The sequence below is a fragment of the Lissotriton helveticus genome, chromosome 6 (assembly GCF_964261635.1).
Source record: "Lissotriton helveticus chromosome 6, aLisHel1.1, whole genome shotgun sequence".
Lineage (NCBI taxonomy): Eukaryota > Metazoa > Chordata > Amphibia > Caudata > Salamandridae > Lissotriton > Lissotriton helveticus.
Genome location: NC_136067.1, coordinates 1,637,431,680 through 1,637,449,694, shown reverse-complemented (window position 1 = coordinate 1,637,449,694; position 18,015 = coordinate 1,637,431,680). Strand labels below are relative to the sequence as shown.

Genomic DNA, 18,015 nt, shown 5'->3' with positions numbered 1-18,015 from the left:
TATATGTGACATGTCCATGATATTAGTGGACTTTATGAAAAAGTTTTTATTGTCTCAGTTAATTAAAACCATAACAATACATTTTATAAAATCAAAATTAGTGGACTTACGAATTATATTTAACTGCCAACTGTGTAACACTTAGAGTGACACTTTCTCATGAGGAAAAAAACATGTACTGAGGTGCAAGGAGAGAGATAAATATCAGAACTTATCCACAAGAAGTACTAATAATATCTAGCAACTGGAGCAAAACTCCTGAAATGAAAGTCTACACTTGCTTTATAATGACCTATGACTGCAAATGTTGTGGTAGGCCAGCATATACTGTGCGTAATATAATTTTAAAACAATGTGAAAATTCATGTGCCTACAGTAGCAGGCTGGGTCCTCGTAGCACTATAATATAGAAGTAACTAGCCACTACTGAGCCAAGAAGGACACACTTGAAAAAATATTTACTTTTGTGCCAGCATTCGATTGCTACCAACAATATGCCAGGAAGTATCACCATTAAGCCAGATCAAGCATTAGGCTGTTGTGTGGCTTTATTAATGCAGGGTCCAGAATTATAGAACATGTGAGTGCCACGGATGCCTATGATATATCAAGGAGGACCACCATTGAGCATTGGATACCTGCAGTATGGCAAGAATTACAGCCATACTGCCAAAACCATCACTGTGCCGTGGCTGCTGACAATATGTGCCTAACCAAAAAATTAATGTGTCCCCTCATGGAACGTAACTGGTGCTATGTAAAGAGCTCTGATACGCGATTCGCCCTATATAAAACTGTGCAAAAAAAAAAAAACTTCTGTTCCTCTCTGGGAACAGCTATTCTGCGCTGGAAATTGCCTGACAATTTATCACAGTTACAACATACATACATTGTGTCCTGTGTGTGAAGAAATAAACTGCCAGGCTCAGTCAGTCTGAAATTAATGGTGTGCTGTAACTGGCATTGCGATCTAGTATTAATAAGCAAATGCTGCAGAGATCAACTCGACAGTACAGTAGTCTGTAGACCCGAAAATGAATGAATGACTAACCTGACTGCTGCTGGTAAACAGGTGCTGTGGATAATACTCCATATTATACTGAGCGCTTCACCGCTTGGTTTCGTCTTGGGCCTGAACTCTTCGGTTGGCTGGGCACGGGGCCAAGGAGGCACAAGTTGCAACAGCAGACGGCAGTTAAAGAGTGCCTGAACAGACGTTGCTGGAGACTGCCAAGCAGCACTTGTCTTCGCATAGAAGTGCTTTTATTCTACCTGACTGGCCGGTAGTGGCGCTGCATTTTTGCATGCTGTTCACTCAGCTGCCATCTCTGTGCCAGCCAGAGAGACCTCCACAGCACCGGTGATCCCCCTAAATAAAAGAGCTTACTGCATTGAAATCATTTCTTCGGGCAAGGAGAGACACAGCAAAGATAAAGGGTAACCTCTTGCACCATTCTGTGTCGTCCTCCCCAGCGACAGTAAATCTTCCTACAGACCACCTGTGAGCCTGGTGCACTAACAACGGTCCGCACAATCCTCATAACGCCACTTTGAAGGGCGCCCCGGCACCGATGACGGCACAACTCTGAACTGGTCTTTTACAGGCGCGAGATCGAAGTGTTTGGGGGCCTTCGGCTTCCACAAGTAGTCATGTGATTAGGTCAAATGTTACACTCCACTGTCTGGCTGTGTTATCAACTGTTGCTGCATCGAGAATCACTACCTCCCTGGGCCATTGAATCACTGCGGCCGGAGGTCGTATTTACCATAGCTGCTGAGACACGCAGCGGGGCACCCGGCAGCCGGAGGAAAATCTAACCAGCCGTCCGCCGTCCGAATAGCCTCTGCCTTGCAGCGAAAGGGGCAGTACAGGGAGGAAGCGCGCCTTCATAAAAATAACGACGATGAGCTGCAAAATATATCTTGGGTGTGCTGTTAAATATTGATTCACCAGGCTGTGCTGCACTCCAGTTCACCATAAATTGCTGACATCGTCAGACACGTGCACGCTTTCCTTGGCATAGTGAGCTCGCTATTGCAGCTTCCAAGGCTTCTTGTTACAGCATGCCTGGGGGCGGGTAGTCAGAGGGTCCCTAATTATGCGTGACAAATGCATTTCGTGCGGTGATGCGGACACCAGCACTGAAATGCGATAGCGTCACGTGATGCGTGACACTTGGCAGGGCTGTGTCCGGGTGGTCTATTCTATTGGGAAACAAGCCGTGAGCGTGCACGCTCCCGAACTTCCGGTTTTGGGATGTGCACGCTCACGGCTGTCCTGAGGCGAGAGCGGTGGCAGCAGGAGTGGCGGCGGGTGGCAGCAGAAGTCAGGAGTGGCGGCTAAGGCTAAGGCCGCTGATGCGGTAAGTGGGGCATAGTGGGGGGGGCGGTGTGTGTGTATGTGTGTCTGTGTGACTGTGTGTGTGTGTGTCTGTCTGTGCGTCTGTGTGTGTGTGTGTGTGTGTGCGTCTGTGTCTGTGTGTATGCGTGTGCGCGTGTCTTCAGCTGGCTTGCATAAGCGCGTCCACAGACCAGAAACGCCGCGCGTGCCCTGCTGTGTCTCCCTTCAGAGGCAACTCCACGACAATAGGTCGAGAGAGCTCGACCTAAAAAAGGAGGGAGTTCACGGACTTAAGCACAAACAAATCAAATAATAAGCAACTACCTGTATCAATAGAATTTTATTTCATAGACAAGGGAGAATATCAGTGCATTCCGCATCATCAATAATACATCATGAGTTAATTAGAAGCGCTCAACTCCAGACAGGTATAAGATAGTTAAAAAGAGAAAGAATAAATGTTGAAGCAGTATTTTACTGCTGTGCTCTAAGCATCAAGTGTTCAGGTTTTGCAGAAACATTAAAAACATGATAATCTATTTTAATCATTCACAAGGCTGCACATGCAGCATTCTTATGTTTTAAAATCATCATCATCATCATTCATAACAATTAGGCAAATACATAAGCCGTAAAAGTACACCAAAAAAAATCACAATAACACTCTTATATGATAGATACAAAAAAGATAAAAATATAAAATTAGGAGAAAGGATAGTGTATTAAGCCATATACATTAATACCAGACACATTAATCAATTAGCTTATATCTGTGGACGAAATGTACAGGTCTAAAATAATAAATACAGCGACTAGCACGTTATATTTTTAGAATTCTTAAAACTAGAACCTATCAATTATGGACTAATATTGTGCTATCTTACAGACACCGCTGCCTTACTCTCCATATTGCCAATAAAAACCGAGTTACTGCAAATTCAGTTAGATAACTTGCATCATTTTTCAGTATTCGGAATGCATTAGAATAAGATCTTCAGCCAATGGCCCGGCAAATTGGTATAAGCCACTCCTTCCTAGATTTATTTATTTAAGGCTGTGCAGAAAAGAGCATGTTCCTCTAGTTTCATTCTTTACTCCACAGGACGGACAGTGGCAATCTGAGGGATTAATGGTTTGAGACCACTTACTGGTATAGGTAGCTATTTGTAGGGTTCCATGCCAAACTTTCAAGTACAGTTTGCAAGCTAATGGGGGCTCTATCGCATCCAGAAATTCTTCGAAGCTATACAAGAGTTTAACTTGCAGAAATTGGTCAGTCATAGTACCTATTTTAGAAGCTGACAAAATTTGACCCTGTATAAACTGGCAGTAACTTGCTTTAATCAAGCATTTACTGGTAACTGGGACATCCTCGCATACATTCCACAGATCTCTTCATCCAATCTTAGCTAGAGTGTCTCTCACATATTTGAACCAGTGGCTATTATTTGCCCCCGGAATCCCCAGCACATCCTTAATGGCCATCCAAACAGGATGAAAGTGTAGGCGTGGCTCAGATTCGTTGTCAGTAAAGAATGGGCATAAGACCAACTTCCTCTGAGATGGGCCTTAATCCCAATTTTAAAATCAGATAAATTGATTAGCTTTCATTTATCTATGATATTTTGTCAGAGCCTAGCATTAGGACATGGGCAATCACCTGAGAATAGCCAGATGAAAACACATCCTAAAAATACCACTATATAGTGAGAAGTTGGCCTGGCATATGCTTTCCACTAGTCTAGTGGGCACCTTGCACCAGTCCAATTGACCCTTATTGATGGTAGGTCAAAGACAACCTTTATAGAAAGCTATCCTAGTGGTAGCTGTGGAGAGCAGCCTTCAGGCTAAGTCTTGAAGGAATGTAAAGCAGCTTGTTTTACCAGTCTATAACGTTGTGAATGACCAAATAAAAGGAGAACCAGACCAGGTATGTATGTATGTGTATATATATTGGGTCTACCTCGTCTGATTGCAAGCCTGTTGGTGAGAAACTGTGGAGGACGAGTCTTGCAGCATATATATATATATATATATATATATATATATATATATATATATATATATATATATATATATATATCTAGTCTCTTTATGAGGCTAGAGGTAAAAGTACATTCAGTAAACTCATTAACACACAGTAAATTAGCACAATATTTTTAACGTTGAGCCCTAGGGGCGTACCAAACCATATATTAAGAAATGGGTATAAGAACCACGAGTGACATAGAGACCAGGCTAAGAGCCTGTAGAACCGCTGGGGCCACCAGGAACCACCCAAGGTAGTGACACAGGGGACCCACGGGGAACGCATGCAGTGTCTAAACACAGCCAGGAATCACCATTAACTTTAATGGGGAAAGTCGCGGTTGGAATTTTAAATATTTAGGACACTTCGAAGAGGACTTGGAGCAAACCCCTTTAGAACTAGGAGGGTCTAGAGTCCACACCCATGGGAGCACTGGAGTACTCAAGTTACCTCACCCAGGGAAGCCGGGTGCACTGGTGTCTTTTCGTGTCTGGTTTCGTCGTCGTTTTCAATGGCGATCTGCTACAAAGTGCTGCTGGCGTCCAAGTGGAAAGTGTCCGGTGTGATCCAAGCCTGGATCGAGGATGAGAAGAACCTGAAAGCAGAGGGCACAGAGTCTGGGTCACTTGCCAATGACCAGGAAGGCGATGAGCGGATGCCCACTGATGTCTGGTGCTTGCAGGTGAAGAAGGTGAAGTGACTCTTCAGCCACGAGGGTCAAGAGGCGTGGACGACGACCAGGTTCTGGATTCGAGCTGTCCCTCAAAGGATGTTGAGTGCTGCAGATTCGGTTTCCGGATTGGACCCAACAAGCCTTGGCAACAGCAACCCACGCAGAAAGCAGAGATAGGCTTCGGTGTAGACTAGCAAGGTCTGAGGGACTCACCACGCGGTGGAGAGTCAGGGCACGTCTGGAGCAACCAGGAAAGCCCAAGGAAAAGTAGAGTTACCTTCGAGGGGGCCCACCAATCAACGGACCAGGGATCGCGAAGGGGCCTCGAGATAAAATGCAAGTAGTGGGCTCACGGAACACTCGTGGAGTGTAGGCCCCCAATCTTTAGTGCAGATGGAGCTCGGGGCTTGGGCTACAAGTAACCCAATGCCCAACTTCGGGAAAGCTTGGTAAGTTGATGCACTAGCAAATGTGCTCGGTGTCCAGGAGTTCCGGTCCCATGTCACTCGTGAGGGCTGCGGGTCTCAGCTTTGCTGGGATCTCATGTCGGCCTCTGAGAAGTCTGGAAGTCCGTGTCCTGTGTCGCAAATACTTCGGAGTCCAGCGGGAGCTTGGGAAATGCAGACCGGCAAGATGCTTCTTTGGTGCCTGCTTGAGCAGGGGAGTCACTCCTTGACCCCAAGGGAGATTCTTCAGTCCTCTAGTCGTTAGTAGTGTGTCGAAGTACCAGGATTCAGCTTCAGAGTTTCGTCCAGGTATAATCTAAAGTCCTGTTACCAGGGGTCCCTTACTTGTACTATGAAAAGGGTTTGGACATACTCTGGGGACCCACCTATGGGAGCGGGTCTAGAAAGAGGGGTGGCTACACTTATTTCCTTTGTCTAGTTTCGCGCCAGGTAGCGCCTGCAACCGGTTTGAACTGGGCTATGCACAGGAACACCAAGTCCCCAGTGCAGTCTGAAAAACACTCACTGAGTGCCCCCCCCCCCCTCCACCCCCAAGCCCCAATGCACTAAAGCCTGTCTGGGAGGTGGTTACACCTCCCTGTGACAGGAAACCTATTGTCTAGGCCTCCCCTGCCAGAGTTTCATCCAGCAGCAGGAGGTCAGACCCTTGTCTGTGGCTGCAGCATCCATTTTGTGATGCTAGGGTTCTTTTAAACTATTACCGGTTAGACCAGTGTGTACATGTTTCTCCCTCTAGAAGGGTGGGATTCTACCCCCGCTGCCAGGAATTGCGGGGGGGGGGTCTGGATTCCAAGTGTTTGACACCAAACGCATGTTTGCATGCAGCCATTCCAAAATTAGCATTAACTGCGAGGTTATAATGCACTTAAGAGTATATAGTCTGGCTTCATCAGAGAATAGGCCCCAAAAGCTTCAGAGGGGCCCAGCTCATGCATGGGCACCTTCTCACACAAAACCAAGCCCTCTACCATCAGGATTGATTAGGCCTGCTATAGGAGTGACTGATAGGTTTATATGTGTCAGTGATTAAAGGTAGATATAGGTAACCTATATCTTATTAAGGGGTGCATGCACCACCTTACCCAGGCTGCAGTAGCAGTCCTGTGGTGTCATTTTGGAAGGCTTCCCAGGGGTGGAACCTAAGGTACCATATACTAGGGACTCACAAAGGTACCCCAGTAACCAAACTGGAGTGTACCTAAAGTACATGCCATCATTTTAGAGCGGAAGCAGCTAGGCTGGTGTCCTGGATAGCAGGGCCCCAGCCAGACTAAAGTCGAAAAACAGTGAAACACCAGCAAAAAGTGGGGGTAACCATAGTAAGCAGATCTTACTCTCCTACACATATGATTTGAAAAATATGTTGACTGATGTATATAACACATATTAAATGTTATGAAACTTAAAATTGAAATCACCTGCTTGGAATTCAGTGATTGAAAATTACTGGTGATAGCCAGGACAAAGATCGTTTGATATTAAAAAGAAATGTATGCTTATGCACTGCACAAATAAAAACATTGAGAAAATAGTAGACAACGCATAGTGTAATCCTTGCAGATTACGGTTTAGTCTGCTGTGTCTGAAATCAACGGATATTAAGGAAGTAAGAGGTCCACGTATAATTCAATTTTTTTTTAACACAATTGCTGACTGATGATATCCACTAGCCTCACCAATTTGAGACCAGAACCATTATTTTTTTTAGAGGAGGTGGGGTGAATGAGGCTCAACTGACATTATAGGGACACTACCAGAAGACAGAGGATTTTCCTGGTCTTGTCAGTGAATCAAGTTTTCAACCACACACAAGACATTTCACCTGATATTATCATGTTCAAAAAGGCACTGTTGAAAGAATTGGAGATTCTGTAAAATAAAAACATCCCTGCTAAGCCAAATCTCAACAAAGACCAGTGCATCGTGTTGTATTTTATTTAAGCATTTGTGTAGCGCTCCGTACCCCTGACAAGACTGCAAAACACTTTGATTTTCATTGCTTCATGGGTGTATGTTTGAAGATGTGTGGTTGGGATGGTGTTGGATGTAGCTAGGTGATATTGGTTGAGGTCTTTGAGGCTTGAAGGTATGCTTCAGAGATGGTGCGGCATACGTTTCAGGCCAAGCGCATGTATTGTTATAGAGAATGTGAGGAGTTTGCAACTGAGCATACCTACTTACCAGTTTTAATGATCAAAGTCAGTACCTTGTGCTCATAGTGTCATGAAGTCCTAAGTCTTTAATGCTTTGAGAAATTGGATGCGTTTGTCAGTGCTCGTTATTCGGGCAGGCATTGACTTCCAGAGTGTGAATGTCTAGCCAGAGAAGGAAGTTCTACTGGTTCTAGTGTTTCTGAATTGAGCTTCCATTAGTAGTGGAAAATCCTTGAGTGCAGATCCTTTCTTTCAGGCTTCTCCAAAGAGTAGCTCGTGAGCTAGCAGTAGCTCTCCAGCTACCTGTAAGTAGCTCTCCTGTGTGCAGGCCAGTCTAGACACTTTTCATTCATTTAACTAATATATATCTAGAAACATTGAAAAGTTTTTATTTGAGAAAAAATGTGCAATTTTATAAATAATAAACTGATGCTTTGAGAAAAATGGCTGAGTTTTCAAAGTGTATTTACAGCTGAGTGATCATATAACGTTGGGTAGACTTATTACTGATAACGTTATTATCTTTTTTTTGCATTACTGCTGCCAATTGTTCTTAATGCACTAATTTTGTGACTGCTGGTGATCTTGCATATTGTAGTTGTTTGGTCACTACTACAATGCTTGATATCAGTCGCTCAGGATGATTTTCATTGAACATAAGTAGCTCTTATCGCAGAAATGGTTGTAGATTCCTGCTTTAATTTTTGTCTAAGAAAGAGTCGTTGATTCACATGAAATTCTTGGTGAGCTATAAATATTGTTTTGAAGGTTACTTTAAAGATTGTTTTAATGGCATGATACATGTTTAAAGAAAAACAAAAAATACCATCAAACCTTCTGATGAAGTGGAAGCACTTATCATTCAAGGTACTCAAAAGTATAAAGCTTAAATACCAATATAGTTGAGTAGTAACGTCATTACTGTAAGTTGATCTCTAATCCAAAACACAAAATAATAACTATCATTTAAGTGTCCTTCATTAAGGTCTGCTGTTTACTTGTTAAGTAACAAAATGTATTGTAGCATTGTGGTGCTTTGTCATACCAATGCTTCACAAAGATCCAAATATCCCACTGAGCAGACCAATAACTTGAAAGTGTGACCCAGTCCTGGGAGCTCTTACTCAAAATGTGTAAATATTTTTCTCAAACTGTTATGAAGGAGCAGAATATGTTAAAGATCATACTGACCTCATCAACCCAATCTGTCTATTAATTTATTTGATTTATTATGGATTTTTTAAAGTGTGTGATTACTGGGATGGGTTTCCTGATGCTAAGAGGACGAGAGAAGTTCCCAGCAGCTTGGGAGACTGGTGAGAACAGCTAGGTTTTTAATTTCCTGCGGAATCCGAGAGGTTTATGGAGGTAGTTAAGATCAAGAGGAAGCTTGTTCTAGAGCGTTCCTATGAAGTAAAAGACGAGGAACTGCCACCCATGCGCTATTGTGGTACCCCACATTTGATTGATTGAATGTAGAAGCTTCTTCTTGATCCGGTTTACCATGGATTTCAAACTTTTCAATAAACTAACACCCCTCACGATAAATCTCTGGAAGTTCTTGAAGTAAACCTTAACAAGAGCAGAGACACCATAATCTTCAAAGCCAAAATCTGCCTCATATACTAAACGTATTGATAATCAACGATGAATTGTGCATTCATGTAAAAAGGACTGCCTTGTCTTGCACATATGTACAGCAGTGAATCAGGTCCTTTCATAAAAGCAATGTTTAAATGACTGATACTGGTATCAAGAGCCACTGAAGAAAAATGTTATTTCTTCATTCTGTGGTTGAACAAAAAAGAAACTCATGACTGTGGTGCTTAGTTCAAATCCTAAGGATACTTTTTTTTTTTTTTTTGCTTGATGGTCAAGTGTGAAGAATGAAAACTATACATATTACTGTGTTTAAGATGAACAGATGTGGATACCATACACCAGTATTTCAGCTTCTATCTAACAAAACTAAAATATAGTCTCTCTTATGGGCAATTCTTGAGAATTGAAGAAACTGATCAATAAAACCAACTACTAACTCCGAGATGCTTACAAAACTTCAAGAAAGAGATTACCTCAGGAACTGAAATCTTTTGGTTTACAACAAGGGAAGACAGTTGTACATTGATAAAACAAGAAGGAATCTCCTTTTCTGTCACTTTTTTCACTTCAGTGACAAGCCAGATAGAGAAAATAACTAACAAGAACTGGCCCATTTAAAAAAAACCTTCATGGTATTTTTATCCTGAAGAATGTCAAGAAGTTTCAATCAATAACGAGAGCTATGACTACTTCACATTTACAGAGATCGTATATATGTGATAAATGTGTGATTTGAGCAAACCCTGACTGCATCAGAATTTGTGAATAAGGGATTCAAGATAATTCACAACACATTAATTAACTGTAAATCCCAAAAATGTGACTTGAAATCTCATGTTAATGTAATTTAGCCGTTCCAAATATGGCTAACAAGGAGGCTAAAAAAAGAATAATACAGCATAAGTCCAAAATAATATGTGACGTTATGACTGCCACAATGGTCTGCTGCTTCTTTGAAACCCTTAGAAGGATTTAGAGTGATCTTTCCTACAAATTGTACTGCCGAGCACTAGAAGAGGCGATGTAGAATGCTGTCTCCTAGTAAAAAGAAGCTATGATAATATTGAGTCATGTTAGCATAATGAGATGTGAAAACTACAGATGTAATTTGAACCTCATTGAACAAAAGTGAACATATTGTGTCCAAGTATGATCTATAACCCAATATGCATTATAGTGGGGCAAGATAACCAAAGCTTCCAATAACTTGCGTACTAGACATATCAACAGAACTGTAGAAATCCTGCTTCAATTTGGACCAGCATTAACACAAATTAGAAAATGGAAATAGACCCTCAACGCACACCCGGACCCTTCAGAAATCAACACAAAACCAAGCTAACGAACACATAAAGTAAACTATTTTAAAGTAAGGTTTGTATTGGCAGGTCTTACTTGAAAACCATCATCCTAGATTAAGGCATGTGGATAAGAATAAGTGCACTAACAGCAGCAACCAGTAAAAAGGATCTAGAAACCTGAGAAGACACAGCATTAGGATACGATTAGACATACTTCCATAAGAATGGCAACTTAACCCAAAGTCATGCAGATAAGGCCCAACACTCTGTCAAATTTATGAGGCTCTGTAAGCGGATGCTGTAGCAGCCACGTAGACCGGGATACTGCAGAAGGAAATATTTATGAATGCCCAAAAAATATCACTGGTACATTCGAAGTGAATACTTAGTTAAACCCTGTGAAGAAGCAAGAAGTAGGACACTCTGCTCTGAAATCCAAATGTTAATTCTAGACTCACAGATCATCTTAGCAGTTGATAAGGAGAATGCAGATACACAGTAAAGGAGCATGGACACTGATTCACAAACCAAGAAAGTAATGCAATTGTTCTTTAGAGTCAAGAAATCGTATCTGTGCACATTGAACTGACAAGAATGTTCCACTAACAGATAACAAGCCCTCATATCAAGATGGGTCAGATATCTTACAAAGAGAAAGAATAAATGTTAAAACTTTGTTCGTATTGACATTGTCTAAGCATCATGGTTCCACTTTCCACAGATTAGCTGGAACAAAATTAGAGCTATTTTATTTGTTTATACTGTTGGTGTCTAAATATAATAAATAAATGTAGGATCTCAAACCCAATTTTAAGACCAGACAACCAGACACGCATAATGTATGCTTTTTTTTATATGTCTTTATTAAACTGTGAATTGAAGACATCTGGCTTAAATGTAATTCAGTGAGATTAAGCTGTTGCAAATTGTTTACTATTGAATGATTGAAAGAAAATCAAGAAACCAAAATTTGAATCATACAGTGGAACAAAGAATTACGGTCTAATCTCAGTGCGTGAAATACTTAAACTATTTAAAAGGAATTAATTTGCACAGATAAAGTCACATGCACCCTACAATACCAAAAATAATTGAAACAATTCTACATCCATAAACAGCCACAATCAATCATCAATTAACTCATTAAATTGCCATTTATAAAACAATATTTGATGTTCTCACTTTAGCCACACGTTATTAGTTATGCAGTGCAGAATGTAAAACCTCATTTAGAAATCAGGAATACCCCAAGATCACACTTTCATCCTTCCTAGCCTTTAAGATTGGTTTCAACTACAATTATTTATCCTTTTTTTCTTTTATACTTCTACTCTTGTAATCTATCTAGGCGCCCTCTTTAGTAATGACAACTTTGTTTGTTGATCAAATATTTGTGAAAACCGTGGAGGGAAATGTGTATAACCTATTTAATACAAGCATCTAGCGAACTGGACCATTGAAGCAATGATTCCTTCAAGAGATTTTATTGCATTTTGTTTATCAAAAGATCAAAATATACAGCATGTGATCTTATATACTGAAAGGTTACTATACACTTTAATAAAAATAGTCCGATTTGTAACCGCATATTGAATGTATGCATTTGATTATACATGGTACATGTATAAGAGAAGGGGAAAAGAACGAGTGGGGTAGGTAAAAGGAGAGGAGCCTAGGGAACTGAGTATTGTCAATCGGGACTGTATAAGAATTGTACAATAAATCTCCTGAAATACCTTAGGGCGGGTTAATCTTTTGCAGATGAAGGTCAAATTAGGACCATTTGAGATGAATGCCCTGTATGTTGTTCATAAGTGAATTGTAAGACAAGAGGCAAGACTTTATGCAGTAGCATTGGCTTCCATATATCTGGCCATTGAAATGGGGCTATGGAGTCTTTATGCATGATCCATCCCATGTTTTTTGGCTCCGGTCCATAAAATTAGGAGCAGTTTTCTTAATTATTTTTTAAATTACGGAGACTTTATGGCTTTTAAGATGTACGGTATGGAGAAAGTTGAGACCGTATGCTTTATGTGGTTTCTTAAAACACCTAAGAGCAACTTTGAGGGACAGGAAATTCTAAAAAATAAATTGGTAGGAGAGCAAATTAAGATGCTAAAGCCGCAAAAGTTACTGGTTCTTACGGAGGTACAATTTCTTTTACATATAATAAGCCTATAGAGGCCCAACGTCCCCACAAAGAGGGTTTAGGAGCATGTTTTACTGATGGATTGAACAATAGAGAGGCAAATTCGGAGTCTTTGATCTCATGTCAATTTAGTAATAATCCAGTATTTCCTTATGTGGATCGTTTATGTATGTGTATATATATATATATATATTCTGTGTTTAATAGAAGACTTGTTAACAATATTAGCATCATTGCTATAAGTCACAATCTTCATTGTTTGATGTGTTGAGAAAATGCATATACAGCAATGTAAGCAGTGATTATTTTTGTGCATAGGAAAAAGGAACTTCTTTCAAGAGAAGACTTACAATTGCCATGGAGGCCACTTTATGAAATGCTGGAGAGAATCATATATTCAAAGACTGAACACCTTGGTCTAAATTGGTTTCCAACGTAAGTATCTGTTAGAATGGTGTGATTGTGTGTTAGAATACAGTCCAATTGCATGAGTTTAATGCATGATATTAGGCAAGACACAAAGATTTTTGTTTGTTTTATTAATTCCGGATCTTTTACACAGATGTATGCTTTCATGTCTTGTCCATCCTCAACTTAACATTTTGTATATTCTGAATAAAATGTAGAAATTAAGCATAACACTTATAAATCATTTCCAATGAATCTTCTGTGTTAGTTTGTTAACTGAAATATGTAGTGTTGAGACTCGTTAGTTTAATATGCTTCAAATGGTGACATAATTGAGCCGTTCGTTTTGGAGAATACTGAGAATTCCTTTTTGAATGTACAGTTCTCAAAAGATGTGAACAACTATGGTTCCAACATGAAAGCTAATGTCTTGGCCATAGCTGAGGCCACGTGGATGAGAATAAGGTCAGCAGTGGCATTTTCACATCCCTGGTGGCTAAAACATTCATCTGGTTGATAGGTTGATGCATAAATCTCCTGATGAAAAAGCGAGATTTTTCATTATTTTGTTAAAGATAAGGCCCTGCCTTTGGTAGATGCTTTCTCACTCTGAGTTACGCCAAATAGGTTGTCTCAAAAAGTATTTATAAATTAGTATTTTTAATTTGCCCTCTAGGTAGAGTTAGTCAGTGTTGCTACTGTCAAATTCATTCTGTTACAAGGAGGCTGGCACTCTTATGAGTGATTTCATTATTTTTCGGCCTTCTACTTTTTTTTCTTGGAATTAGTAATTTTCCATAACTGTTTCTGAGAACATCGTCTTTTTATTGGTCGTGTGATGCCCTTAACTTTACTCATCATTGAGAAAGGAGGAGGCGTCAGGGGTGTTGAAATCATGTTAGTTTGTCAAGGGAAAGACGCTTTGTCTATTCGACTGACAACTAGAAATTAAATTACTTTGACCAAGTGCACAGCTGTGGTCAGATGCCCATGCCTGGACTCTAGCTGTGATTAGCTGTAGGAATATTCAAGCTTGTCGTAGGTCACACATTTCCTCTTGCTACGGAAGAGAACCCAGAGGTGGGCTTGTGGTAATTCGCGGTTCTGCTACTGGTTGTTGAAGGGATTATGCAGGACTCCAGCATGTTTTTGATTTATCCCAAGGCTAACCCCGTATCAAGAGTCCTTAGAGAAGCTCTAGAGAAGGAAGGAGAAAACAACACAGCTCCATGGAGCACACTTCAAGCACTCTCATAAGAGGTTTGAGGGCAGGAAATGCTGTGGGTGTAGTGGGACTCCTCTGGTCTCTGCCCTAAGGTGTTTGTTGCCCTAATACCCCTTCATATCTTTTTCATTCCTACTTTTAATCACTGGTGCTTTTCATCACTGTTCTTGCTCACAGTCATTTGATCCCCATGGGTCTTTGATGCATATCTCATGTACGTTTCTGTTACTCTTTGCTCCCTCTCATGCTCTATTCCTGTTCCTTTGTGTCTTCAGCCTTTCTGAAGGATTATTCTCTTCACAGTCTGCCCTCTCTTCAGCCCATCCTTTCCCTCATGCCTATGCATCTGCTTGTTGCTCCTGTGGACCTTTCATAATGTTGTCTGTGCAGACAGTAAAGGTTGCAGAAGTGGACTGGGAAACCTTGGGCAGCCTGGATAAATAATTTACATTTCCCTATTTAACTGTGAAATGACTGTAAGGGGCCAATTTGTAAAGAGGTGTTCAAAGGGGATCGGCTGATAAATAGAAATGGCAAACATCACAGCTGCTTAGTTTTGATCCTTGCTCAAATCTTTCTTACACACCTTACACTTCATGACTTGTCATCTCACTCTTTCACCTCCTTTTTCATGCTTGCTTTATCTTTGTCATTGTTATCTCCTCCCTTATCTGCTTTCTCTCTCGCGGTCAAAGTCTGATGATGGAAAAAATAGTCTTGGTCCCCAAAATTGATTGCTGGTGCCCACCGCCACAAATTTTGCACTGAAGAAGATGCTTAGTATTTAGTGATGGCAATTGAAAAGGTACTTTCTTATGTTGAGAAAGCACACATCACTTTTAGAAAATGTTGATTTTCCGTTATGCAACTGGCCAGGTCGCACTGAGGCTGCTGTTTGACCTGTATGGAAACCGCTCCATGCACCTCTCTGTAGTTAAGCGCCTGAGCTACATAGATCTATCTATCTATCTAACGACACCCATTTGAGCAGCAAGAAACTCCTTAAGAAGATCTAAAAACTGCTGCAAAACACTAACTTGCTCAGCCGACTGCAGACACTGCTGTCCTAGCGATCGGTCAGACAGTCAATTTGTAGTCCTGAGGGACTCTGATGAAAGGAGCTCTCAGTTGCAGAAGTCTGCTCTTGAGTCTGTATTTCTCCTGCTGGAGCTTTCTACTAGTACTCGCTGCAAGTTTCAGAGGCAAGTCAGCTGCCTAATCATAAATTAATAGTCCACAATAGCGGACTCGGATTACCTCGAGCTGCCGCAGACTGCATCGGGCATTGGGCAAGCCTCAAGAGAGTGAGGCTGAGGCACACATGATAGGTAGTTGTTCTATACAATTAAAAGAGAGTGTGTTATCTTTTGTCATAAAGTCTATTACATGTTTATTTTGTTTTATAATAAAAGTGTACTCCGACTTGTTGCTGGTGCTGGATTTGGAGACACGGGTGGTGCACTTTGAATGAACGTAAAGGTTTTGCTAGACTTTCTGGAAAAATCAACGCTCATTTCATCATGGCTATTGCCAATTAGTTAGGCTCCGAATACATTTTGCAGATGCACGTGACGACTGACTCCTGCACTGCCGGAGAGGTCGGCTATGGTGTCTGTTAGTAGCTGCAGCACACTAGGTGCTGCATGCATTGTCTCAAGTGCGGGAGTGTCGTTTGTGCGTGCAAGCACATTATATGGGACACTTAAGTTAACCATTAGCCCGTCAGCAACTGAATGAAGCCCCTCATTCCAGGGCTAGGCACACTTACTTTTTTGCAGCAACGGCCAGCGAATGCAGCTGCAATTATTATTCCGTACAACCCAGCTTCCTGGCTTGCCTCTCTCTCTGTGCCTTATCTCCGCCGGCCATCAGGCTCGCTTGGGCCGACTCAGCTAGCTGCACAGTCAGGGGTCCCGGCGGTGTTCTGGGCAGGTGAACTGCGAATGAACCACCAGGACAGCCACTGCAGTGAGTCCAGTGCCAGACCATGTTCAGTCACTGTCTTGCCTGCCGCCCGATGCATTGGCTCGGTGTCGGTCACAGGATTCATTGCCGTGCGAGCTCATTGCAGGTGAGGCAGCAGCCAATAATCTAAATTCAACTACCTCCTGCTCGCATCACGGGCGGCAGCCTACGTAATGGTTCCACTTGCTGCTAACTACGAGTCTGACAGAAGCTCAGACCTCACTTGTTGAATATGTCGGTAGTATCCATTGGCAGGCACTACTGACATGATTGTGACGACAGTTAAATGTATGTCGTGTGGTGTAAGATTGAATCCAATGTTGCATAATAGCTAGCAGATCAGCCAGCCCTCAAGTCTCCCTAGCTGCCTGCCACTCGACTCCAGCAAATGGTGTTCTTATAATTAGCAGCCAGCGCACTCCGGGCCGCAACGCTTGACAGACACAGCTGAAAAGGAGCTAATATGCGTGACTTCTCATTTCAGTGCAGTGATGCAGACCACCACACTGAAATGCGTTAGTCTAATGCCTGATGCGTGGTACTTGGCAGGGCTGTATGATTCTAGCCTGTTCGACAGTGTTGAACTGCTAATGTTCGATGGAAAGCTGCATGTGGTGGTGCTTTAACGAAAATAAACACAACAGAAAAGCTGGATTACTCGGTTCAAGCCCTTTAGTTAAAAAAATGTTGATGTTTTTTTGCTTTGTTAAGAACAGTGTTACGTTATAACTTAATCAGTACGTGCTCAGAGGGAACCAAACTTAAATGTTATTGTTAGTTTTCACGTTGTCCACTTTTGCAGTTATTAGCTTGTAAGGTGTATATGCATGTTTCCATACACATAGAGCTCTCTCATAACTCAAACGCTCCCAACCAGAATCTATAAGGTTCATCTTTTCTGTCTCATTGTGCTTCACCCCACCCCCAGCTTAAGTGCAGGAGCCTAGGCCAAGATAAGAGCATCATTCTGGTCATTGCATACAATACCAAAATACTTCTCACAAAGCCACACTTAAACTGCACTCCTCCATCCAAGGGCTTCCTACAGTGTAGTGTGTTGCGCGTTTGCAAAAGCGCTTTGTTGCCTTGTTCGCAATATGAAATTCTCTAGATAAAATTACAATACTTTATTTAAAATGTGTACGTTTACAAAACTCTGGCTCTATGAATTTGATATTATTCAGATAGTGTCTGTTGCTACATTAGCAGCAATACAGTGGGGTATTTCCAGTTCATTGTGTTCTCACATGATGTTTGAGAACTTTGTTTTACTGTGATTGTAGTCATGATTGTTTTTCCCTGTCATGTTTTATACCTTATGTTGTTTTATTTGTTTCATATTCAGTTCATGTCGACAAGGCTTGTCTTCCACTAAAACAGTTATGCTTACTATTTTACATAGGTGGTAAGGACAACTTTACTTGCTTAGCTATGGCCGCTGTGTCCTGTTTTGCATGTTGTGCTCAAATGGTGACAATTCTTGTAAATGTAATAATCTTTGTTGCCCGGGATTGGTTTCTTTGTTTGCTTTTGTTTTTTCCTTTAACTGATAAACATATGTTAACACTACACAACTTTTTTTCGATAATTATGCACTGTTTTTATCAAATAAAAATCCTAATTATTAATTATTTTCCATTTTGTCGAATCTCCACCTGCTACGCAGTACCTAATTTATTCCACTAGAATTAAACAAACC

The 18,015-nt window shown here is 41.3% G+C and overlaps 1 protein-coding gene across 2 annotated transcripts in view; it reads left to right on the top strand.

Moving 5' to 3' along the window:
• Nucleotides 1-18,015, top strand: part of PSME4 (proteasome activator subunit 4) — a 1,411,622-nt gene that overhangs the window by 74,418 nt on the left and 1,319,189 nt on the right. Inside the window, exons 3-4 of one of the 2 annotated variants that reach the window (XM_078649477.1) lie at nucleotides 13,037-13,153; nucleotides 17,662-17,721. In XM_078649477.1, the coding sequence (XP_078505603.1) occupies nucleotides 13,037-13,153; nucleotides 17,662-17,721 (177 nt within the window). The remainder of the gene's footprint in view (nucleotides 1-13,036; nucleotides 13,154-17,661; nucleotides 17,722-18,015) is intronic. The other variant, XM_078649478.1, reaches the window with a different exon arrangement.